Source organism: Notothenia rossii (genome assembly GCF_949606895.1).
Source record: "Notothenia rossii genome assembly, chromosome: 6".
In the NCBI taxonomy this organism is placed as follows: domain Eukaryota; kingdom Metazoa; phylum Chordata; class Actinopteri; order Perciformes; family Nototheniidae; genus Notothenia; species Notothenia rossii.
In genome coordinates, this window is record NC_136909.1 from 14,756,648 (window position 1) to 14,784,544 (window position 27,897).

At 39.7% G+C, this 27,897-nt stretch overlaps 1 protein-coding gene across 1 annotated transcript in view; it reads right to left on the reverse strand.

The window, feature by feature from the left end:
• The window catches only part of LOC307044071 (uncharacterized protein), a 32,114-nt gene extending 6,331 nt beyond the window's left edge, over positions 1-25,783 (reverse strand). The window contains exons 1-8 of the mRNA XM_079689108.1: positions 25,432-25,783; positions 7,698-7,753; positions 7,389-7,501; positions 6,348-6,422; positions 1,222-1,365; positions 908-985; positions 654-805; positions 444-498 (exon numbers count right to left, since the gene is read on the reverse strand). Of these exons, the coding sequence (XP_079545234.1) occupies positions 444-498; positions 654-805; positions 908-985; positions 1,222-1,365; positions 6,348-6,422; positions 7,389-7,501; positions 7,698-7,753; positions 25,432-25,523 (765 nt within the window). The 5' untranslated portion in view covers positions 25,524-25,783. The remainder of the gene's footprint in view (positions 1-443; positions 499-653; positions 806-907; positions 986-1,221; positions 1,366-6,347; positions 6,423-7,388; positions 7,502-7,697; positions 7,754-25,431) is intronic.
• Positions 25,784-27,897: the final 2,114 nt, after the last annotated feature.

Below are 27,897 nucleotides of genomic sequence, written 5' to 3' on the forward strand. Positions count from 1 at the left end.
TGTGTGCGACAAGGAATCGGTGACAAGTTAATTAGCTAAATGATAATGTTCTTATCAACTGTGCATCTATTAAATGTCTCATTATGAACTGAACGATCAGCAGCGGGTACATAGTCCACATTCCCAAGTACATTTGAATAACTCAACTGTTTGTTCATATAGCAGTTTATATGATGATGGAGGGGGTCATGAATTAAAGGTTCAGTTATAATATCCTCAGAAATAGTTTTGGAATCAAACGTCTTAAGGATAAAGGTCAATCCAGTTCTTACACAGCGGTCAATGACTTCAGGCATATCGGACCAAACTGGAAAGCCACAAGGCAGAAAAGCAGGTGTCCATTTTGCCTCTACCCAAAGCCATTTGATTGAGCATTTTCAATCATTTTACAAGCCAAAGCTAGACGATCACTGAAAGGTTTAGCTAAACATCATTTCACTCACCCATTTTAATTTCTCCTTTTTGCCTAGCTCTTCTTCTTGCTCTGCCCGTTTTCTCCTGCGAGACAGGAAGACCAATAAAACAGCACCACTTGTTAGTGTTCCCGTAAATAATCATTGGGTGCATTTACTGTGTAATTTAATTGACTTTGCTCCTTCAATTTACACAAAATAAAGCCACTATAGGACAATATTGAAAGCCGTTGCTCTCACCTTTGCTCCTCAATCATCTGTAGCTTCTCATTCATCCTCTTGTCTCTCTCATCTGCATCCGTCCTCTCTTTTAAAACTCTTTCTCTTTCAATGCGGCGTCTCTCCTCTGCTGCTCGTCTCTTATCATCGTCTTTCCTCTCTTCCTCTTCACGCTTTGCAAAAAAAACAATGGGAAACAATGAAATGAGTAAACGGCCGGGTGGCTACATTTAAGCCTCTAAAATGTGTCCAAACAGATGGATACTTTAGCATACCTCTGCACGGGCCCAGAAGGAGTCTCTGTTTATACGTCTCATCTCCATGGCAGCATTAGTCTTCCTGTAGTTGGTACCCTTTATGAAATACAAAGGAATAGTGAATGCAGAGCCACACATTCTTAAAATGTCAAAATATGCACAGCTTTTTTTGTAACGATTATTATTTTCATGAGCATGGTTAAACAACATACTAAAAGTAAAACACTGAAGTCACTAAGGAGATACGTCTCTGTCTTGACTGATGTCATAATGTGTATATGAAAGTCTTTGTCTCCATCTGATGGGCAGACGCGGTATTGCAGTAGACTCACCACTAAGTCCTCTTTGTCAGCCGACCTGGAGCTCCTTCTCGCCCACTGGGTGGGAGCATTGGCCTGGACCTTGTTGAGCTCAGCTTGTATATTCTCCTCTGTCACATCCTCCACTTTCTCTGCACTGATGAACACATGAGCTTCCTGAAACACCAAGGGAAAGAGAAAGACGGCACAGTGAATTTATTCCACTGTTACATTCTGTAGACGCTATAAATCCATACACAAGTACACATAGTCCCTCAGGTGGTTTTCTCTTGGTCTTACTTGGAGTTATGCAAACTCAGAGCCAAACAGTTGTGCAACTGCTTCAGTTTTAAGGATTGTTAGAGAGTGAAAATAATCCCTGGCTTTAGAATGAGCACAGGAATGCATTGGTTTGGATGGTTATTGATGGCAGTAGGGGGAAAATAGGGTGTGATATGGGGAAAGTAAGAATACAAGGGTGTGAAAGCTTGTGCTTTTGCAAGAAAGTAGAGAAAGACAGGGCCTTACTTAACATGCAATAGTTGCTCAATACTTGGAAATCAAGCTTAAGGGAGATTAAGAGATATAAAAACACTATCAACAGATCATATTAAAAAAACACAGAACAATAACATAGTGTTCTACTTATGTTATTTTTATGGGATGGATAGGTGTTAGACATAAGCTGAACTCATTCATGTATGTGGGCATGACCTCAGAATGATTTCCTTTCATAGTAAGTCCAGGCTTTTCTGATGGAGAGCCAGGTCTGTCTGCCTCCAACAGGAAACCACGGCTTTATCTGAGTGGCACCGCTGACACTGACACTGAACAGAGCATTCAATGTGCCCTATAATACATGTCAGCGCAGTGTATAATCCGTATCACTCTAGCTGTCACTGCCAACTGCACACACACACCAAACAAGCAGTCCACAGTTCTGCCAGGGAGTCTCGGAAAATCATGGAAACAGACAGAGCCACAATCTACACAAAAAGCCCACAGTAGCAGAACAAGTTTACCCATTACACATGACACCAACCCTTTATCCTCATGAACTGTTTTTTATGAGGTACAGGAGCTACAAACACTGCCAGGGTTAGTGATGGTGTCACTATACTCATAGTTTACGAAAAAGCAGGACAAATAAGATATTTTCTTCCATGCTCCTACAATTCTTCAAGCAAATGATCTTTAAATATGTACCTTACTTTTTAAAACTCTTGTGGAGTCATTTAACAGCACTGAGGCACTTTAGGACCTGGATTCCTTTTGTATTATTTTATTCAAGATGTAAATCACAAGTGTTAAGGTTTAAATAAAGTCCCTAAGATTGTCTCTCACAATTCCCTAAATGTTCTTTTCCATCTGTTTCCACCCAGTTCCATGTGTTTTGCTGTAAATGCAAAGTATTCACACATGCCAATTGGCAAGATGTTTTACTGCTGCTTCAACAGTAAACTGCTTTATTCAGGAACGTGAGGCATGATCCCCCATATCTAAGGAAACATCTCTGCATAACGTCCAACGGACATGTTGACTTGGAATCAAGTATTTGTAGCATTATTAACCTTGGCGATGAAAATGACGATGGGAATAAGATTACAATCTAAGGAGCCCAAGGTGATGTGACAGGTTGCGAAATACAGGCTAAATATATAGTTGTGCTCAACTCTACACAAGCTGTCCGCTGTGAAACTGCTTCACACAGGAGTTAGCGTGTCTGTTCAGGCAGATGCAGTACGTGGATGTGGGGATACTCAAGTGTCCCAAGTTGAAGTCTGACCCAGTTTACTGAATTATAATAAGTTTTATTATTGCACAAAGAATTCCTCATTAAAATGTTGTTAAATTGTGTACATCACTGTGTTGAATAAGTTTCGTTAAATATAAAAAGATAATGTGAGGTGATTCATGGGCAGTTAGATTATTTATTGGTATATTTATGACATAATGTTCCACATTGGTAGTGACAGCTCCTCAGTTTAATTAAGACAGGAGGAGCAAAGAGGCCTATGTTGGTTTACATGAAAGTAAAGCCTCTGATCTCAAGTGTGTGTCGGGGGACAGGACAGACGAGAATGATGAAGTGCTTCAAGGGTTTAGTGCCTCGACCTGCACAAGTTGCTTTGCTCCACGTTTATAGTAGCATTATTGTTCTTTGTTCAAATCCAAATCTCATGCTCCACAGAAAAAGACAGGCCGTTTCGTGGACAAATGTAGTTATGCTTCTTAAATGTCTGATTAATTAAATTTGATTAATATTAAGAAAAAATGATTCAGCTTCACTTGTTGCTTCATTTCCAATTGTACAACCCTTTCTAATACTGTATTAGATCATGTTATCCTCCAGTGTATCACTCATAGTATCACCATCTGATCTGACACACACACACACACACCCTTCTGACTCACTTTATTCAGTTATTATTCTAATGTAATCGGAGAACAATGAAATCAGCTGCACCCTATTCCTATGAAAGTTTTCATGACTTAACGCCACCCAGGAGTACACTATGTAATGTATCCAAATCTGCCGCTGCAGACTGGCCTTAAAAAAAGCCCCTCACTGCCAGCTGGGACATGCAGCATAGCAAGCCAGGAACACAGAGACAACGTGAACAAAATGAAAGAGTAAAAAGGCAAACAACAAAAACACACCAACTAAGTGCCAAGGGAAAATCTAACTGACTGCATCCAAGACAATGGAAGCCAAGACTCCAAGAAAACAATTTAATTGAGCACCCAGTTATCATCACATCAGTCGATTTATGTATATGGGTTATCTCAGTAGTTCTGTTTCCCGTATATTGCGAGGTCAAGTATGAATTTAGCTGTGAGTCAGGATTGTTAGGCTGCGGCATCTGTTTATTTTCTGTGGACAACATTTAAATACAACCTTGCCTTCCCTTGCTGTAATATTAATATCTATCCAACGTCCCCACCAACATCCCCTGAGAACATATGTGGGTATATGCAGGAATCCTGAAGTCAAATGTAAAACCTTTTAAGACCTTTTTTAAGACCCTTTCCATACATTTTAAGACCTCATCGCCACTTTGAGTTTTATCCGGTTACATTGGCGACACACTCTACCTCACATTGACTATATACAGTATTGATTGTCCTTCCTCCTTATCTTCCAACCATTTGGACGCAGACTTGCATTTCCCCATAACGATGTTGTTTAACAACCAGCGTAAACGGAACGTCGTTAATTAATTATGTTTTAATTCACAAAAGAATGATGTAGAAGTGGCCTAAAAAAGGAAGCCTTTGAGTTTTCACAACATGTATTTTGTAATGCCATGTCAGGGACACTTGGCCTGAGCATTGGCTGATAAAGTTTGGATTTCCTTTTGTCAAAATAGACCATTATTAAAAGTGCCACATTCACAATTATTGTCAAAAAAATACTTTGAATTAAAAATAAACTTATGAATTGATCGACTTTTTTTAAATTAATCAATAAACATTGCTTCTTACGTTAAAATTGTCCAGATACAGTTACATGGAGGCGGCGATTGAAGTAATTGATGCCTGTTATCTTTAAAACATGAGAAATCTGTGAGGTATCTACAATTACTGAATCTCTATACAGTGGGTCACTTCTTGGTGTACTAATTGTTGCCATGTGGATGTGAAATCCTTTTGAAGAGAAATATAAATTATTATCCAACTGCTGTGAGTAATTTTTTATCAGGAATGAATCACACGCCAATCCAGATGATTTTACAGAGCGAGATATGACGCAGACGGCTGTGCTTCACACGTTTTCAACAATGCTTTCTTTACCGGCATATGAAGCACGTTTAAACATTTTTTTCTCTCTTTACGAGCAATGAACTTCATGGGAAAGATGAGTCAAGAGGATTACTGTGCCTTAAAAATGTGTGAAAACGCCACGTTTGCTCGTAAAGTTGGAATGAACAGGAAACAGGATAGCACAGTTATGTCACTACAGTCTTGGCAAATGCAATCCATATGCTTGGCAGGGATGGCCATGGTTCAAGGTGATATCATATATTGTCTATTAATATGAACCAGATATATAATAAATCTAAGAAACGTTTCTTTCTTATTCTCAAAGTGTAAACTATTCAGAACAACAGTTTGGTCATGATTGAGTTCAATTTGTTGCCGTAATCACAGAGAAGTAGTGGTGACAATAGTGAGTAGTGTGTGGCTGTGTGTGTGTGTCACAATTGTAATGTAATGACATGCACACAGGACACACACACAGGACACACACACACACACACACACACACACACACACACACACACACACACACACACACACACACACACACACACACACACACACACACACACACACACACACACACAGGGGTAAGGCACTTTCAGTCAGAGGCTCACATAATCCCAGTCTTGACTTTCACCGTTTAAAAAAAAAAGGGACAAAAAACAACAAACATTCCACAGATGCTTCTGCAGTTGACTGGATGATGCCTTTATATGGAAACTAGTAAACCTAGGGGTCATTAGAACCTCTAGTGTGCTGCAACACTAAATAAACACAGTTTGAGGAGCAAACACTGACAGAAGTTGCAGGTAACATTGAGTTGGACAGAGTTGCTTATATACTATTCATAAAAAACACATGAACCTGAATCATAAAAAATATAGATGAATTAGCTTTTTTCTATTCCCTCTACTTTGTGTCACGACTTTTTCACTCACGACGAGTTTGTGACGTGAATTCAGGTAGCACTGCAAACAATGGAGCTTTTAAGCCCAAATGTAACTGTCCCTTCCTGATAGCAACATGGCAGATAGACCAATCACATGACCAACACTGCAACAGAACAGGAAGTGGACTGAGGACAGGAAACTCTCAAAACAATACAAAGTAAACTCCCGTGAGTAAATATAGAGTTTGTTAGCACAAAGTCTAGCGGCCAGGGGGGGGGAGTTGGACAGAAATGTTTGTTGTTTAGCGGGAATTTCGGTGTGTGACAGGTATATTCTTTTCATGAACATGACTACTTGAGTCTCAGCTATGACCGCAAATATCAAAGCTGCAATTCTGTCATCTTTAATGCACATTTAATGGGAAACTAAACAAATAGACAAACTAATGGATGAAGCGCACAAGGGTTAGTGATTTATGATTTTGCACGTCATGATGTACTTCACCTTGAAAAAGTTTTTGATAGCTGGAATGTGGCTGGCACATTCTGTCCTTCGGAAGTCATCCACATTTTGGCCGACCTGCAGACAAAGACAGGATGGGGACACTTACATTCATATCATACCTCTCTTGGAGAGCACTACAATAACACTAGAACAATAGGATTCACATTGCTGTGGTAAAATCTCTGTTTCAGCATTTTGATAATGAAAACATAGAAGCTCAAATATTAGCTCATTATTAGAATTAGAAGAAGAATTGGGAGGGATGAAACCCTCTTTTAATGGTCACACATGCAGAGCACACAGCACACACAGTGACATAGCCTCTGCATGTAACCCATCCTACCAGGAGTCTAGTACTAGGAGCAGTGGGCAGCTATTGTATTATGGAGTATAATTCAACGCATCTGTATTGTTTTGAGTATTTACAAACCTAATATGAAAATAATCTTTGACACTGAGTGATTTCCTTTAATATGGCTGCGATATTACCAATATAACAGCTGATTGGTGTCATTGTAAACCCTTTCAGCATTATTTTACTGGACTTATTTTCATATATATATATTATTAACAAATCAAGGTTGCAGACCTGCAAATTTTTTAATTCAATAGATTAATTTCAGTGCAGTACACTGATAAATACAAATATTAGACATGCCCTGCCTTTCATAAAGATTTGTATGTAATACAATTAAGTTATAATACATCCTACCACATGTCAGACGCCAAATAAGCCCATGTGAAAACAAAACTATAGAATGTGAATAAGTCAAGAAGTTTAGGATTTTCCACAGAGCATTTAACAGATTAATGAGTCCAGAGTTTTCAGTATGTGACTACTTAAGATGTTAAACCCATTGTCTTGCAACTGCTAAATGTCATTGCTGAATCTTTATGAATGCAAGTCTGTGAGCACCTCGGTGTACCTGCTGTTTTCATAGGTTTATGTGTCTTCCTGTAATTTGTGCTGCTGTGTATTTCTTTAACATGATAAGCTTGTGCTTACAAGTGCTAAGCCCCAGGAGCCAGCCTGCCACTCACCCAGTTGATCATAGCAATCCGGGGGGCTCCTGTCTCCACACTTCCCACTTTGCACAGTCCGTATTGAGGCTTGGAGATGTGAAATTTGCCGGCCAGTTCTGCCACACCACCCGCTGTTAGAAATTAGGGAACAAATGCAATGACATGATCCATTTTTGCTCAACAGTTGTAAGAATGTTCTCTTAACACAAGAGGTGAGGTGTATTCCTTTTAGGCTTACGGTCAAAAACCTGTCAGTGTCATTCTTTGCAGGGCTTAGAAATACAAAGTTAGCATTACAAACACACCACTTATTACAATCCATCTTACCTCCTGAGTCAGCTAGCTTGAGCTTGTTGGTGACTCCATCATATGCGAATATTGCCCTGAGAACACACAGAGAAACACACAGGTCAGCTACTGTGCAATATGAGTGACATCGACATGACCTTTGTAATGTCAACAAAACACAGATTGAACAAAACGACTGCTTGATTTTCGTGTGCCTAAAACTTCCATATCCAAGCTTGAGGATGTAGAGAGCTGCGTATGCCATGTCTTCAGTCTTTTATTGTTCACAGAGGACACACAGACCTGCACAGCCAGATGTTTTACCGCACACATTTTTTCTTAGTCATAACACACTTCTCTACATTGCACCAACCAATATGAATTCTCTTCAGCTGTGACACATGCATACATTTTTCCCATTCCCAGAGCCCTTTACATTACATGCGTAAAACAGGAAGGTCAACACAATGACCTTCATTCAGTGTTTGACTCAGATGGATGGCTCCTGACTGTGAAACAAACATATTTTGCACGTGAAAACCTGTCCTACCCGCACCCTGCAGTCAGTCAAACTGCAGGTCACCGTGGCAACTCAACAACTCATGATGTGTTACCATGAGATCAGTGAGATATAACTCTACTGCTGAACAAACTAAGAGCAGTGTTATTTTAAGATGTTAGCTTTGTTGCAGAATCTCCAAGGTCTCATAATCAACCAAAGAAAAACAAACCAAAAGATAAATAGGATTTTTACTTTGGGGCTTGTAAGGCCAAGCGTCTCCCTGCATGTTATCAAAACCAACAGTTCAGAGTCCAAAACGAACCCACGTGCTGTTTGACATGACATGACTAACATCATCCTGAATTATCTGTGTGTTTGAAGCACAACTGGGGGCAAATGTGTGTGTGTGTGTGTGTGTGTGTGTGTGTGTGTGTGTGTGTGTGTGTGTGTGTGTGTGTGTGTGTGTGTGTGTGTGTTTGGCTGCGTGTCTCCTTAAATGTCTCTCTGGAGGACTCCTTGGGTGTGTCAATAACATCTGGAGCGGGGTGGAAAGAGTGTAAGGCCATGAGCAGCTATTACAATGGGCCAAAGGTGACTGGTCTGTGTTTATGGATGTGTTTCTGAAGCAGGAAGTGAATGAGACACAGTGAGAATGACACACAAATAGAAAAAAAAAGTTTGGGCCTACTCTCACAAAGATCTACATTAAAAACAATAGCAGTTTGGCAAAGAGGCTGACAAGAGGCCAGCTAACCAAGTATTTTTAAATAAGATTTCGTCAGAATATGAAAAAGTCATGGAAACCTTCTGAAGCGCTCCCAGGCATTATATGAGCTTTGTGTCGCCCAGATAATTCACATATCTCCTTACAGATTAGTCTAGACACAGTAACTATATAAACAACACTCTCTATTCCCTCATTAGTCCTACCGGCATCCAGAGCTCAGACACCAATCCACAATTACCAATCCTTGGTCCTCAAGACATTCCTAAAGGTCACCATTTACGAGCAGTTAAGGTCAAAGGTCACTATGCCTCTGAAGGAGTCTTAATTGCATGCACAAATTCTCCACCCACCTGGAACAGGCTTGCACATGAGGTACACTGTGCTGAGGGAGACTCTTTGTTCTGACAGAGCTTTCACTGGGATGGATTTGCAAATATCCTATTTTCAGGCATTTTTCTCCACAGGACTTTACTTAATCCCTGTCTTGGACATTACAAAGGTGAGGGGAATTACAAAAGCAACGATTTTACAAAAGCAACACAAAATAGAAAGTTAAGAATATTTTTTAAATATATATATTTCTTAAATGTAATCAATCAATCAATCAATCAATAGGATACGGCTGTGATAGGCCTAAGACCTTTTAGTCGCTCATAAATAAATAAGTAGATCACTGTTCTTTATATGCTATGGATGCTGGCAACAGTCACATAGTCCAAAGTGAAGGTGATGTTTGACCAGTAATGGTCGAGGCGGGACTTGAGACAGTTAACCGTCTTGGATGTGACAACGCTTTCTGGCAGACCATTCCACAAGTCAACCACACGCAGGCTGAAAAAGTTGCGGCGGATAGCCAGTCTTAATATTATTAGAGTAAGGAACTGATCACCTCCTACAATTCCTGCCTTACTTGACATTGTTAAACCTTCTCTTTTCTATCCACAGGAAGGACATGTATCACTGAAATAAACTGGCAAAATAAAGTGTAATGATGGCATCAAGAAACAATCCTGAAACTGCTCTACTTTTTCAGTTTTCAGAGTTCTTGATATTATATATATTTTTTAATGTTCTTCTACTATGTTGCCACTGTCTGAAAGAGAGGATAATATCAAATGCTGTGGGAAACCACTGATCGATGTTAAAGATATGCCAGCAGTGTGGTATAGTGAGCACAGAGGGACAGTTCTCACTTCACAAGGCGACGGTAAGTGTTCAGGTTCACATCACAAGTGTATACTATACCCTGCTGAAGTGTCCTTGAGCAAGACAATGAATCCAGAACCAGTTTTACAGCCCCTCTTGTGTAAGGCAAGGCAAGTCATTAAAAAGCAAAGATAATAAAATAAACATTAAAAGAAAAAATACATGATTAAAAGTTACAGTGCAGTTTAATATATGAATAGTTAAATTAAAGCTGTGGAGCTACAAGTCACACCCAAGTTAGCCAACTGCATGCCCTTCTCTCTTTCTCTCCATTTGATTAGCGTTGTGTCTGTAATGACGAAGCAGCCATACTAAAAACAGACTTTCATAACCAACAGAGCAGATAAACCCCCTTTCCTTCACACATGTAGCATTCTTGAGAGCTACACTGACTGATGAGAAAAACAGACTCCAGCCCACACCAAACCCAGCCAAATATGACCTCAGCTCTGAGAGAGGGAGGGAGGGATGGGGGAGGAAGAGATGAGAAGAGAAAAAACAATGGTGGCAAAATCTGAAACAACTTGCTTTAAAGTAACTATCAAATATGTGCATAATTAGTGCAGCCTGCCACTCAGATATTAAACAAATAAACAGCCAACAGACATGTGAGAGTATACACAAAGGCACACATACATAAACACTGTCATGCACACACACACACAAAGTATACTCTATGCCAGTAACAATAGGGATTGTTTGTTTTGGACTACTTGAGCCTCTGAAATACCACCAAACATGCTACGCTCTACCATTTCAAGATGGACATAACAGAAGCAGATGGTGAGCTGTGACTGGAAAAGGACTTGTTTTCACTTAACCAGGCATTCCACTACACCAGGCGAAACTAAGAACCATCAAAGTGTAGTATTATGTGGAAAATACTTGAACACAACGTGCACACTTTTCTTGTATCGTCATTTCTAAAGAGACTTTTTAAGAGATTTTTCATTCCTTGTGTTCTTATTCAATTGTGTTTTCATGCTTTCTTTTAATCGTGCATTGTTATACAATAAGAAAAAAGTAAACCTATAAAACCGTATCTTGAGTCCCACAACCATATATTTCTCATATTCCTTTGTTCACTTCACCATTCCTACACTCTTCATATATTCTGTTGATATCTCACGATCATTACTTCGCGGAATTCATTATTCTGACCCTCGTCTCCTACAACACATATTTCTTCCCCTCCTACTTTAAATCCTGTGGCACAACATACCTCTTTCACAAACCAGAGCAATATCTCATCTTCATCTTTTCTCCCTCGACTCCACACTTATACCCTCTGTGTCTCTGACAGGAAGATCTTGTGGGCTCACAGGTCATTTATTCATTCCATGTTTGCCAGCGGGGGAGATATGAGAGATTTGTGGTTATGTACGTTGTTGCGATATGATAAACTGTGCATGAAGGGAAAGATATGAGAAAATAGATGAGAGGCGGGGAGCTCCCACCAGATTTCACTGCCCAGATTACACCCTCCATCAGATCATTATTTTGCTCCTTTTCCCCCCCCCTGCTCTACAATATATTGCACACACATCCCCCAGTGGTCTCAGCAACTCGTGAAAGGCGTTTGTCAAGACCTGGGATTTTGACAATGCAGTCTTTTCAATGCTTACTTCATGCTCTAACTTCTTTCAGATATTCATAACATCTACCTTTCCACAAGCCTCCTTCTGTTCATTTCATTTTACATCATATGTTTTTGTTCCCCTCCCCCATCGCCCCCCAACTTCTTACTCCTGGCTCGAAGCTGACCTGGGCTCCCAGTGCTATTCTTAGTCTCTCCGTCTACCTCTCTGGCTGTATTGGAGGGGGGGTAACTCAGAGACGTCCCCTGAGCACACAGCGCTCATTTCCTCTCGCCAAACATGGGCAAAAAAAGTCCAGCCAGACTCCGCTCCTGAAAAAGTCATTCTTCCCCCCCCCCCCCTGTCCGGCATGTTACTCATATAGTTTGCATGCGACGACCCCAGTGGTGCACACATTCCTCCGTCCGTCTGGACTGCAGAGACATGTGGAGGTTTATGGGTAAGGGTTCAGAAATGTGAGCAATAGCGAGGAAGTGACGGAATGAGAGAGTTTTACAGCATTAAAGCAGAATAAGCTGGGAATAGGAAGAAAAGAGAGAATGCCATCACCACTACATGTGTCTGGCTTGTACAGTGTGGTACAGTGTGTGCTAAGGTGATGCATCACGGTAAACATCGGGACTGAAAAGACGTGGCATGGTAAACCACAGGCACGTTCGAAATTGTAATGTGGTGACAGATGTTGCTAGGGAGATTAAACAAAAAGGAAGAATAAAGACATTTTCATAAAGATTGACATTGTTCTGGTTTTCAAACCCTTACACAAAGACTTGTCTAACATTTTCCACATTCCCCTATACTTAAAACTGCTGTGACCCCGATCATTTTACCCTCTCAGTCCTTCATTAAGTGATGAAGTGTGGATGTCAAAATATAAAAGATTGCTGCCGATGAATGCTGTTTAAGTGAAAACCTCTCAGTGCTTAGAAAGAGTGCCAGAGAAAAAAAGGATAAAGAAGTCATGTGACACTGTCCCTTCAAAAGCCACGAATGAAATACACTGGAAGAAAAAGGAATAGTCTTGGTTTTCATTTTCATGGCTAGATGCAGAGGATTCAGTCAGGTGCCCTGCAGAGGGTGGGCTGTACGCACTGTAATCCCCACAGACCGAGGTACAGGGCCCCTTAATACGAGCTGGAGAAGGAGGGGATTGAAACACGGCACCAAGTCTCCTAAACTTTAAGGACAACTTAAAATGAACTAAGTGAAATGTCATTCCTTTCCAAAACTAAATGCTAGTGTTAATTGTGTCTAAATAAAAAAGGATTTGGTATTTCTATCTCAGAATATGTTTTGGCGTATTGACAGTTCAGCTACCAATAGCAAGGTGATATTGACCTGTATGTTTCATATTTGTACATTTATATTTTTGTAAAATTTGTACTGAAGGTTAAACAGGAAACCGGCTACAGGAAGTAGGAGAAAGTGAACTGAATAGCATGACAGTGGACTGCTACTAATTTTCCCTATGCAACCTGAATAGTAAAAGGGCCAAGTCTGTCAGAAAGCAATGACTGTAAGTGTAATCATTACACTTACACTGTACCTGTAAGGATTAGTAACATGTATTGTGTTTATGTGATGACATTTGGAGATGTTTAAACTCAATGAGAAAATGCGTTAGCATTCGCGCTAGCGTTAGTATGCATGCTAGCGTTAGCCATACTAGCCAGTATACATGCTTATTCAACACAGTCTCACGGCATTTCGTGTTATAGTCACGAAATGAATCTATTGATTCGTGTTCACCAATACGATTTTCGCACTTTTTTCGTGTCACACACATAGGTCACACAGAACGATTTTAAAAGCAATGTAAATAATAACAAATTTGAAGGAAAAAGAGATTTTAAAAAAATACAGATTTCAGTATTCTGACACAGAACAATTTTAGAAGCGATGTATTTCTATTGGTAGTATGTTTAATGCCTGCACCAAATAATAACAAACTAGAGGGACATTTTTTTTTTTTAAATACAGATGTCAGTATTCTGAGGCTCTGAGCCCGATTTCTTTTCCTCGTGGACGGCAAAAAACTCTGATATTATACCATTTAAAATAAAAGGGTTAGGGTTAGGATAAGATATTGAGTAAGAAAATGTTTTTATGAACCACACACTTCTGGTCTTCCAAGGCCCGACCAGACAAAAAGACGTGGTGCAGGCACGAAACATACTACCAATAGAAATACATTGCTTTTAAAATCGTTCTGTGTGACACGAAAAAAATGCAAAAATCGTGTTGGTGAACACAAATCAATAGATTAAATTATGGGGATGGCTTAATGCACAGCTAGCCCTATATGTAACTTGTTTACACTTAGCGGTCCCATGTGTGAATCTGTGTATGTTACACTTGCATGTATGAGATCATTAAGTGCCTTATAACTTGTTCTTTTATAGTTTCACTCCGTTTGAATGTCAGTGGACTGCAAACAAGTCAATAAAAGAGCATGGCTGCTCATTCCCTGGCTCTCAAAAGAGTTTGGCTGGCTGTTTAATCTATGTTCACACTGAGACAGTACAACACAGAACAGTACACCTATTGTGTAAGAACAAACAAGCAGGTCACACAGTATGATCACAAATACATAAAATCTGTTAAAAATCTGTTTTTCTTAAAAAGTACAGGCTAAATATCATGTGTTGGAGAAACTTGACATGTTTTGGTATGTGTCTGAACCTCTCTTTAGTGGTTCATTAATAAAACATATATTTCAACGTGTGCCTACTTTGTTCATGTACTGTTGAGGTTAATTTCAGTAGTCGTGTGCTATAATGTATTTACAAAGTGTGAAGAGGAACTTTAGAATAGGGAACCTGTTCAGGTCACTTTAAAATAGGGAACATGTTCTTAGATATTATAAAAACCTAATTTTGAGTTATTTAGACTTAATTAACACTTGTTACATAAGAATAGATCATATTTGTTAAGTGTTATTATGGGATATTTACTATTGGAGTAAAAACTAACTAATGGCCTATTACTTGCAGAATATGGTCATGTAGAATAAGGCATTAATAAGTGTTTTATAATGACTAATAAAGAGGTTCTTCATTAAATGGAGAAACAAAATGTATATTCAAATGTTTTGCTTATGGGTGAACTGCTGATAAAGTCATAGAGCAGAGTAGTCAAAAACAATACTTGAGGTTTGAGGATACTGGCAATGATTTGGGGGGTGGAGTCACAGATGAGCAAGCCAAATATCCTTAAGCAGAGCGTGATTTATAAGGTAAAGTGTAATATCCCTTTGCTGCCATTTCAACTGAAGACAATGCTTAACATTTCCCTCTCCTGCTGAGATTGCAATCAAGCAATGCCCCATGAGAAGGGGTGTGTATATGAAACTGACTAGTTGTGCAAGACAAATAATCAGAAGCATAATTTCATACTTTCAAACTCCAGTCCACCATATAATGTCCTGTCTAATTCATGTGTATTATTTTTGTCAGAACAGTAGAGCTGGCTCAGGGAGAGGCTTTATGTAAACCTCTGGCAGAGGCTCTACATTTGGGTTATGATCTGATGGTGGTGCCCAGCACAGAAACCTCCATCCAATAATCAATGGGCGCCAAGTCCCAATCAACCGCATTTATGCTGGCCAAGCTGTAAGGATATCCTATACTGGGAACACTCACACACAGATTTATTTTAGTCAACATTTGTTTTAATAATTTATACCAATGGTTCTGTGGATGAAAGGCTTATATTCTCTGAGAATAAACACTCAGGACGCTTTCATTTTAATATCAAAAGAAACAATGCATCTGTAAGAGCCACTATGCTTCAATGAGATTTCAAAATAAACAATCCTGATCTTTAACTTGTGATTAATTCAGGCGCCAGCAGTAATCTGACCACAAAGGCAACAAACAGAAACCTTGCTGTAACGCTCCACATTAGGCTCTGACCATTCAGACCAACATTAAACTGTAAATCCAACGTGAATCCATATGAATACTTTTGATTTGATAGGATAAAATGTCCCATTAGAAGATGTGCCATTGAGCTAATGTACTATTTGATGGAAACTACAATATAACATAACCGCATTACTCATGGTATTCTGTATGGTCATTTACTGCCAAAGTTCCCATTAAAATACTTGCTCAGATCCACCCAATGCATAATACTGACTGATCTGTACAACATTTGACTGGGTGGAGGACACAGCAGACTCCCCTGGAGACTATTACAGACCACTGAAGCTATTTGGCCTGAAGGGAATGGCAAATAGTTGGAGAAAATGACAGAGGCAATGGAGTACAAAATTATAAGAAAGAACAGAAAGTGTTGCTAAATTAAATGAAGGAAAACGTGGATGGAAAAGTAAAACAACAGAGGATGCATACATAATCAGTGAGTGGGGGATGAGACTGGATGGAATGCTGACAGGAGGATGGGAGGGAGGGAAATCTCTTTTCTCAGCAAAACACAGAGCCAGAGAAGTTTAGAATATGACAAACTAAACAAATAAGTAATTAAATCAGTGCCAAGGACCAGTGAGAGAAAACAGCCCTCTCTGGGCTGAGGGAGATGGAAAAGAGCGGGGGATGGACAAAGAGAGAGACAGACAACAAGCATGCTGCTGTGAAGTAGATGTTAGTCAGTTCATACAAATAAGGACAAAACGCAGCATTAACACTTAGTGTGTCCCGTCTTTCAGCCATGAGTCCACAGATAACACTAGCCCATCATCTACAGTACAAATAGTTTTGCTTTATATTCTAACTACACCGCACAAATAGAGAGTTGAAAATAGGATCAATCCATCATAAAGATACATGGGAATTCAATTAAAATGTATGGTGAAAAATGGAGAGCACATGTAGCAATTCCTTTGTGACCAGTTCTCTCTGTATAATATAATACCAAACTTGAAGAAAGCTAGTTCCAGTGTAGGTGTGTGTATAAGAAAGACACAGGATATGCAAACAATGTTTTTAATAGGCCATGACTTGTTGCACTATTTCCTAAACCCTGAACAGACTGACACTTGGAGCAGTTAAGTCTCACTGCTTTTTCTTCCTTTTCAAAGGTATAGGATGTATATCAAGAGGAAGCAGTCTAGACCTCTGCTGGTGTGTGCTACATAGATACAAGAGCTGATAATGAAGTGATGCAAGTATGTTTAGACTCAAAACGTAACCACTTTCTTCCTCTTGTTCAGTAAATACAGCATTATGTCTGGGATGAAACAGTAGTGACATCAATGTTTAGGGTTTAATAATAGATGGGTATGTAAAGTACAGTGTCATGCGGGCGTGTGCTCAAGAGTGATGGGCCACATGGTGAGGAATGACAAATCTATTTGGGATGGAGAAAGGTTACTCAAAGATAGGGTTCACATTGGGGAGGCAATGAAAAGCACCAGGGGGTATATACATGAGTAAAGAAAGTGGGACACTTTTAACAATGGAGCACAAAGGTAAACAGCCAGAGTGTATAAGAGGTTTCCAAGGGGGCTGATGAGTATGTCGTTATTGGGGGCAAGTGTCTTGATGGAGTTACCAGGGGTCCTTATGGGGTAAATTGTTATGACTCTTACAGGGAGGTTTATGGTTTGTGAAGTGAAGTGTGGAGTGAAAAGGAACAAACATGTTCTTACACCTGACATACAGTAGGGAAGACTACACGGAGAAGAGAGGAGAGAAAAGGAATGAGGGACAATAAATCCTCTAAATCTGTGGTCCACTGGGATCAGTCTGGCATTTCCTGTGCATGTTGTTTCCACACACACACACACACACACGCTATATCACAGTTGTTATGGGACCATTAAAGTCATGTGGCTTCTTATCGTCAACCATTTCCTTCCGTTAAACAAAGTAAACTCAAGTATCACAGACCCACTTAGACCTCATTTGGCCCGTCTTCTTCTTGTGCCTCCGTTAACGCTTTGATCTTCTTCTCTTCCCTCGTCACCCCTCCACCTGAGCTCTCATATTTCCCTTCTCTTAGCTCTGTCACTCCTCCAGATTCAATCATTCTTCTTTTCCACAACCTCTTGTCAAGACCACCCCATTGAACTTCTCTGCCCATTATTTCTCTCTCCTCTCACGTTTTGTACTTTCTCATCTTGTTATTCCTCTATATTTCTTACCGAGTGTCCTTGCCCATTCAATGTTACCCCCTTTTCCAGCCTCCTCAGTCCCTCTGCACTCATCTCCCCAACTTCATTCACTCTCTCTTAACAAACAACATAGCTTTCCCACCGGAATCGCCAGGACAACAGAGCACCCCCAACTCTCCTCTCCCACCCACAACACAATTCTACCACCAGCAAGTGAACAAACAACACAGCAAAAAAGAAAGTTCCCATTCAAGGCACAAATAGTTAACCCTAAGAATGTCATTACTTTAACCACTGTCCTTTTTTTGTAACCGTGGTGACGTAGGAGAAATTGTCTAGCTTTCAAACATGGTGATGATACCTCGCAGCGTCAGGAGAGCTCAGGGAATGAGCGACGGTTGCGTCCTTATTCAAAGGTGTCAATGCACTGTTGTATTCATTATGTATGAAAGTGCCAGTGCGTAGGCCTGAGAATCTCACACCTGTAACTATGTTATTAAGAGTCAAATACATTTTATTGTCTGAGAAAAAAATGGTTGGCTGTCAGATTCTGCTGGTGTTGTGCTTGGCAAGGTCGCAAGAAGACGAGACACAGCAACACAGAACATGACAAGACATTTCAGCGTGCCCTTGGTTACTCTCTTCACAACATTCACTCAGGCTCTGGCTAATTCAGTAGCCTAGAGATGGAGATGCATGAAATACGTTATGGACATTAGAACTCATACAACCTTTTTTAGATATCACATGTTTGTTTTTGTTTTTCCGGAATAAAGGAAACAGCACTGTCATCCCTCCCACAAGGATCTTAAAGACATTGCCCTCTTACTGTAAGATGTTATTCTAAGACCATCTTTCCTGAGTTCAATCTTTACTAATTAGAAAGTTGTGTGGGAGCTACCCTGAATGTTGTGTGAGCAAAGCACAAGAGAGCACTCTCCTGCTTCAGCACATTGCAATTCAAGCGTACATCAACATTAATAGGTAACCCTCATATCTGCAATGCTAGAATATGAGTTGCAATGTACTGCGAGTGTCTAAAGCTTGGTTTCAGGGATAATATCTTTGGCAAACTTTACATTTCAGACAAGATGTTTCATATCTGGTTCATTTTCTAAGGCTTAGACATCCCCAAATGTGCCTCAGCTGGTTTAGGAACACACACTCATGCACACACAGACACAGTCTAGAAAAACACAGGCACACACTCTTGCCAAAGTTTATAGAAACACTAAAATACAGATGTTTTTAGACAGCTATCTGACACACCCTTGGAAATACCACTCCATCTGCTACACTCAATGCCCATTAGATAGATTAAACAAGCAATTCACCTCGATCCAGACATTTTTCATAGCGATTCAACTGGCTTTACAAACACTTAGCCAACACTTTCCAGCAGAGCGTCTCAGCCTAGATCTTGAATTGCAAATATAAACAATAACTTATTTGTTGTGTTCACTGTTGTATGCATATAAAGGACCCATTTCCAGTGGAAACAATGTGCAGAAGGCATCTGAATGAAGGTCAACGGTTCTGAGAAACTTGAACGAACAAAAGGAGTATTTCATAGAAAGGTTAGATGTTGGGACGACACAAAATACTTTGTGCGTTATTGTTCACAGGCATCTTTACATAAAACGTTTATTATAGCAAAACCAGGGATGCTAAACCTCCTGGATACCATTATGTATTCAAGGTAGAAGCTATTTTCTGTTTATCTTGAAGTTATGTTTTTAACGATAGAAAATGTACATAAAAAATAATAACAGTGACAACTGCAGTGCCATTAAGTCATGAAACATTAATTACCAACATTCTATTACTTCAATGGGGCAACTACAAGTCACACTGCAACACAGTTTCAATTTGTGGTCTTGCAACCAACAGTTTGAATGCTACACCCAAACATTTAGAAACACACACACAATAAACACATACAATATAAGCTTCTAAAGTCATGTCTCCTCGTGCATGAGACCTACTATTACACTGCAGCTTCATCTTCCCAATGAACCTAAACAATGCTTAAAGGAGTAGTAAGCAGTTGTTTAGTGATTACTGTTGGAACTTTTCTCTAAGTCCATGTAAATAGATATAACAGCCATTATAGCCATCATTGCTATCATCTTCCACATGCCACCCACAGACAGGATCACACAAGCAGCTACTGTATGCTGAGGGCACCCTTTGCAGAAAGCAAAAGCTACACTGGGCTGTTATCAGGCGCAAACCTTGCATCTTTAAAATGTAAACTGTTAGCTGTGTGCAAATGCATTTTTTTAAACATTCATGTAACAAGGATATGTCTGTGACCTGATGGGACACGAAAAAGTGCTTTATTTCTGTCCGCATTGTATTGCCTTGAATGGCTTACCACTATGGTCAGGAGTAGTTGGATTTCAAGTTCCCTAGTGTCAAGCAAGAATAAAAGCCAAGTTTCGGCCAAGTTCCTGTACAATTTGGCTTTGTGAAAAGCAGTCCCATTTTGGGATTTTCAGGCCCAATAAATATTTCAACCAACATACATCAAACCATGTGTTTGTGTTGCTGTTCTCTCACAATAAGCAATAGGATGAATGCCTTTTTGGAACCATGGCAGATCTATGTCAGACACAGAGACAGAGATTTAGTGAGAGAGGCATTGTAACTAACCTTTAACTTCCTATGTACAGATATTTCTATTTATATCAAGGATCGATCAAACGTACTGTTTTTCCTTCAGCTTGTCAACAACACAGCGTGCAGCCTTTGAAGCCTTATCCTGACAGCCAAAGGAAACCAACCAGACTGCTTGTTTTTCGTCTGATTCCACAGTCAGGTGATCAGAAGAATTTACTTCAACTCAGAAAGCTATGATAACCTTTACAAAGCTAGATAAGGTTTACTCAACAGCTCATGTTTCGACAGCTATCCTTGATTGGCCATTGAGCGTGTGTTTGACAGTGTTTGTGGATAATTAGGGAACTGAACAAAAAGCAGAACCAAGTGCAGGGAAGTTCTGCAGTGAGTTACTGCTTGATAACAGTGTGATGATAATGGTTGTTTATCTTTACAAACAAGATAACTGACACAAATTCCATCTGTATTCAGGAAATACTGTACACATGTTGCACATAACATGATTTCCTGATGTGCATGTGTTACTTTGTTTCGTTCTGGAAATACAGAAACGCCATCACATCAGTGCAACACTGTCGGCTAGGTCTAATTAATGAAGCCTGTATCAATATTCAAGTAGCCTTACACTTTTAAACTTGCATAAACATTCAAATATCATGTCAACGTGTACTTTAACCCGAAAAACAAAATGACTGACAGTATTTAGCGAAAATACATACGTGGTTACACTATTCATCCATACTAGCGGACAGGTGGACTGTTGGTGACACTGTTGGACACTCTCAACTGGTAGATCAACGAAAAAATTCAGATTTAAATCTCAAATCGGCATTAGCGCTCATTCATTACACTTACTTAATCATGGCACATCTGTGTCACTAGTTTTATACATCTTTGCTTACCTGGAATTACAGAAAGACAAGCACCTCACTGCAACGTAGCTGGATAATTTCAGCTTGGTCTAATTACTGATGCTTCTGCCCTGTTCTGCGTCTCACCTGTAGGACCCCTGAGCTGCCCTAACTGCCTGAGTGAGCTTGACCATAAATGAACCTACTAAATATAATAGTTGCATTGCACCTGATCATACTGTATGAGATCATATAATAAGATGACAGGTTAATCAAATACAACAAAATCAATAAGTCCATAAGAAGATAATACAGTTTCAATGTACAATAACATTCTAGTGTCAACTAATAGGCCCAACGATACTGTGTGTACCTCACCTATACACAAGCAGAAAGACTATAGCATGTGCATCCACACACAATGACAGCTTGCGTACTTTCCTCCCTCCTGTCCTCTCCCCACAACCACAGGTGTATTCCCTTGTAGCGCGTAACTTTAGACCCAGGAACTCTTTAGGTCTTGGTAAATCATGCATGAGCCTGTGGACATTTTGGCAAGTAACAGCAGCACAAACACCCCGGGCCGACGCTGAAATAAAGGCACCTCCATTTATCAACGGGATGGTGCTTTCAAAATATATCAGGTGCCTGGAAAGGAGAGGATATTGTGTTGCTTCTTCAATGAAATTGGCTAAGATTCATTACTTAGGTTTCCCTAAGAAACAACATTAAAAAAAAAAAAGATGAGTGAATGTACAAATTAAAAATAAAAGATCTATAGCCAGATCATTTATGAATTCAGAGGGCTAAATTACATGTTATATTATACTCTAAGATTATGTTTGGAACAGCTGCAAAAGAACAACAATTTGGAAATACAGTGTTTCTCAAATTAAGTTGTCAGAGGTGAATTTTTTTTTCAAAATAATACCTTTTAGGCATGTAGGTTACTTAGTAACGACCATCACAAACAATTCTTAACTTCCAACATCTATTTCTTCCTAACATTTATGAAAGCAATTACACTTTTAAATCAATGAAGAACTGTCTTTACCTGTTAAAATTAAACCTGGACTAGTAACTACTATTATATAAATATATATAAATTGTATTCTCTCTTTCTACAATCTAGTAACACTTATATGACTACCTTTAATAATCTAATATGCAATGTAAGTACCCTGTTTTCTTTATTAAATATGGCTACAGAACATTTCATTCAAACATTTCATTCAAACAGAAGTAGACTTTAACTTGGACTGAATGAAGACAAGATTGACTGGTCTCTTGATACTCTGTCTAAACTGAATGACTCAGTTACTACAATGAAATCTGATATTTACTTTATGTGTCACCCACTGCTGACTGTATAATTCCTGCTAGAGAACATAATGAAACACTTACAGCACACAAAGTGTGGACACCAAGAAAAAGGGTTTATGAAAAAGGTGTGTTCAAAGTCCCAAAGATGTCAGGATACAGCACACACCCAAGTCAAAAAAAGGTCAAATTGCTCCACAACTCAATATACATTCACACCTGATATGCTTTGCAAGGCTGAAACAATGCTGTAAACATACCCCAAACTGATTCTCCCCCTCTTTATCATGCTTCGCTAAGTTGGTGCTGCACTATATTGGATACTTGGCAGGAGGACACATCCGGTGGAGCATGTAGCTTTGGTCTTATTGGCTATTACGAAACTGTGTACAACAGCTCACTGAATTTTATTGAATTGAGTTTTACACAACTTCCTTTCATTCAAAACGAAAAGGAAATGTTTATATGAAAGATGTCAGGGTAGTTTTTTTACAAACTACAAACATTTCAATGTGTCTGTTGCCACTAAAGTGCAAGTTTGAGCTGTTTATTTTGGTGTAAACTGGACTTAAATCATAATTTCTACTGCTGAGAATAAAAAGTATTTCCTGTTGAGTTATTAGACAATGTTTTCGGGGACATGTTTCTCTTTCTTTTTGTGTTTCAAAGCACACACTAACACAAAACACATGCAGACAGTGCACATTTCCAGCCTACGAGTGAGACACTTTGTAGTCCTCCATGGTCTGGAAGTCTGAGGAGAGACCTCCAAGGCTGTATGTTGAGCAGAGAGGTCTGAATGAAGGATGCATTGAAATTGCTCCTCTTTTCTTCATAGTCTCCCCCACAATGGGTCTGTTTCCCATTCAAGACACAAGGTCATTAGATAATACACACAGGGACCTCAAGGCCACACAGTGGGGGCGGGATCATTCAACAAAACAAGACTCCCACCCCTCTCCATGCAAACTTCTCTACGCCTTTGACTCCCTTTAATAGTCTCGGCAGGATGCATTTGCACATTCACATACAAATATTTGCCCATGCAAACTCACATGCATGTAGAAAGACTCCCTTCACTCAGAAAAACACACTCCTGGTTGTTGTCTGTTTCGGGGGTTTGACGGTGGGAATCATGACATCATCATGTCCCCCCACTTTTCTATTCAGTCCCAGCAGAGCTATTTCGCCCTTTAAAGTGGGCGGAGTAAATGTTGGGGGATTTCTTTCTGTCTTTTCTTTCTATTCTCTTGTAAGCTAAACCAAACACGTGCTTGTGGTGGATAGAAGCACATGTACGTGTGTTTTTGTTTGTGTGTATTGTGTCAATGTGTTTCACAGGCTGTGGGTTGGCAAAGACACAATGCAGATCTGTTGTTCCCTGAAACGTTAGGGAAATGCTCTCCAATGAGAAACTGCTGGATCAGTGAAGTATCAATGTGAGATGTTGCAATGGGACAAAACCTCCATAGTGATACTGAACATGGAAACTTTTTAACATTTTCCAAATGCAAGAAAGAATGGAAACTAAGCATGTTCTGCCTGGATGGGGAACTTATTTCCACCCCAATTTAAACTTGTCAAAGTTAACCCATAGTGTTCTGAGTACTATTTACTCAACCCTGCATGACGTCATGAAACAAGGAAGAAGGTAGGAATAATTTGGGCTTTAAAACCCTGTAGCAGTGAGATATATGAAGCAGAGGAAGATGAAACTGAGCTGGACAGAATCAGTCCTCTTCCACATCAAGTCTAGTAGATGCATGGAAAGTGCGGGGTCATTGTATAACTTATTCTCTCTGTGCTAGCAGAGAATAGCCAATGACATCATGTCTATAGCTGGATATGAATACTCCACACACTAGAGGAGAAAAAATGAAGAAAGGAGATGAGACAGGGAGACTGGTAATGTTTTGAAAGATGGATAGGTCACCATAGTTACATGCCAGCCAAACCTTGTGACAAAAGAAATGAGCCAAGTGTCAGGTGATAGGGTAACAGCAGGACGTGGTCTCACATTATGCCAGAGCAACATTAATGAAACATTTCAGGTTTCCATGTATCTACGAATCATAGTCTTTGAAAATTAAAACAGTTAGCTATTTTTTGTGTTGTTTATACTCAGATTGTAGTCTGAATAATGGTTATTCTTAATATTGTTTTCATTCATAACATTTACCTATTCACATTTCAGTAGTTGCTCAAAATTGCAATTATTATTATTATTATTATTATTATTATTATTATTATTATTATTATTATGTGGTACTCGTGCATGCATGCATACTGTTGTCTGTCAAATTTAAAGAGCCTCTCCCTGAAAGACAACTCCTGTCAGAGATCAGCACATCAGCGGAAACATGATCCTCAGCACAAAGAATGAAGCCTCACATCTCCTGGGGGAGAATAGCAAAGTCATGGAGAGCACGACCCATTGGACTGCAAGCCGCCGGCCAGGTGCTGCGCTCTGAGCCACACCACCAGCCGCCTGGCGTGCGTAATCTACGGCAATCCACACCTCACACCAGCTCTGGAGGATGGGGGAGTCTTAACCCCAGTCCATGCATCTGTCATGACTGTACTACTTGTAAAGAAAGTCCAGGTTGCCTGCTGTACCTGTATGGCCACCTTCGTCTCCCTCATTGGATTAATTGTAATCAAAACTCTGTTTACGCAACAGCGAAGTTGCTTAAAATGCTACTACTCACTCAGTAAAACAAGATGGAGAACATGAGAGTTTTATTAAAGTTACTGAATCCTAATTTCCCATTACAATGACGCATACAGTTGGCTATAAATCTTATAAATCAAGATGCATGTGATTAGCATTCTGGTATGGCAGGCAGAAATAATTTTGTTGTTATGTTTTACCAGTTGGTGGAGGAACGGGGGTTGAGGATGTCCTCTTTGGCCGTGAGCAACGACAGGCTGTAGGTATCAAGGTTGACCGTCTGCTTGCTCATGATGGCAAAAGTTTCCAGACCACTCCCGCTGCTTCTATCTTCACTTGTCCCGACGGTTTTTGGGTCGTAGTATCTGATTAAAAACAGCCACAGCGGAACACCGAGGGTCGTTCACAGCCGAGAAAACAGCAGTAAAGTTGTGCAGGTTCATGCAAAGTGAGTTTAAGTTCCAGTTTGGAGCGATCTGTGCAGACGCTGCGCACTCACAGCGTGGAGGAGACTGTGACTGCACACTGGTCTTTGTGCAAGGGGTGGAATACGTTTTCACTATAAAGCCCCACCTCCCGTTGAGAGAGTGGAAAGCATAATGACTTCACTAGCTGGGTCATTTGCAGGGAAACGCAATTGCTCAGCAAAACGTACAGATCATAACTGTCTCTTGCATCCTGCTTATCTTGATATTCACTTAATAAACTCTGGTGTTCTATAACCCAAAAAACATTTGATTAAAATATGATTTTACTTTTTGCCAATTATAGTTATGGTTATTTTTCCAACTACTCTAAAGGCTGAGCTTTTGATCGAGTCAAAACCAGGGACGTGCACAGACATTTTGGGGGGCGGGTGCTTAAGTGAGAAAAAAGACACTTCCCATAATAATTTATAAAAAAATGTTTTAAAACTAAAAGTTAAATATAGTTGCACATCTCTGACTTACTGACCAATTTATTTTAATACCCTCACCTCTTTTCACCGGCAATGCCTTGGTAACTGCATGCAAATTAGTGCATTTTAATTAGGCCTAGTTAACGCCTAATTTGCATATCAATGTGGCGATTGTGATTACGTTATTAGATACACATTTTACTGTATTCACTTTAAGTGTCTCCCCTTAAAGTACATTAGTCTGTATGCCCATGATAAATTGCCTTAGCTAAACCTTGAGCTAACTTATCCATTAGCTAGTAGCCTACCTTAGTTAACTATATTTGTTATTGTCTTTTAGCTGTAAACTCGAGGCACTGGCAGTTTTGTAATTTGTTTTTAACCTTCAAAATAAAAATAAAAGCCGGCATAACATTGGACAGTAAAGTGGGAAGTGCTGCTACCTGTCTGTCTGAAGTGACTGCCGATGTCCGCACCGCTGTGCAGGAGACGTGGAGGGAGGGAGGGAAGGAGGGAGGGTGAGCTACGGAACTTCACAGTCTAATCTCCCGACCTGATATTTTGTATTCAATCAATATATTTTTGGAAAGGGAAACTGTGTGCAAACAGCAGTAGATATATACTCATTTATACAAATTTTTAAAAAAGGGGGGGAAAAGGGCACTTTCTTTGGAGGAAGAAAAAGGGCAGGGGCTCAAGCTCACTTTGTGTGCCTGGTCAAACCACAATGTTATTTGCTGATGTGTGTTAGGCTACAGTGACAGAGCAACAGCTTAGGATCTGTCAGTCTCTTTTGTTTTTTAATTGGCCCCCACTGGCCCTTGGCAGACTCCAGACAAGCCATTTACAGTGCAGGACAATCTCTGAACCAGCCAGAGAAGGAACAATTTCATGGGAACTGAGTCTGAAGCAGGCTGCACATAAAAACAGGGCTGTTTCACACACACACACACACACACACACACACACACACACACACACACACACACACACACACACACACACACACACACACACACACACACACACACACACACACACACACACACACACACACACACACACACACACACACACACACACACACACACACCTAAACACACACACACACTTGCATGTACACTGACACTGATGTTGGACTGTGGGTCAGTGGCATGGGGGCTTAAGGTCTTGGATTATGGGAATGTCCCTGAGCTCTGTAATTTACTTACTGTAACAGCCATTTTTAGATAATCCAGGATGTAGGGGATAAAAGTCACAGGTTTTTATCATCTGGTGTGTCAGACTCTGGCTTTATTTGGCTTAATGACATTTGACTTCGGATCTCTTTTCCTAACATTTAAAACACAATGCCATGTTTTGTATTGCTACAATTTGATCTGAAAACAGTTCACAGTGGCTCATGAGTAATCCTGGTCAATATTGGATTTACTAAATCACCCGGCACTATCACTTGTGAAAATAACTATTTCCTTTTAAGGCAAAGAGTTTCTGTTTCTTAGTCACCTTCCTTTGGTACATTATTCATCTTTAAGATTATAACAGTTTCTTAATGATGAGTCCGGGAAAATATTATAGACTGCAAATACAAAGCATTTTTTAAACATAATTGTATTAATTAAATTAGAGATGGGTAGCATCTGTGAAATAAAGACTATCTTTGGTGTTACACAACACAATAAAAGTAACGTTATTTTTCAAAAAAGTAAAAATTGTGACACAACTCTGGCACAATGTTGTTCAACTGTAAAGCCAAACTTCTTTTGTT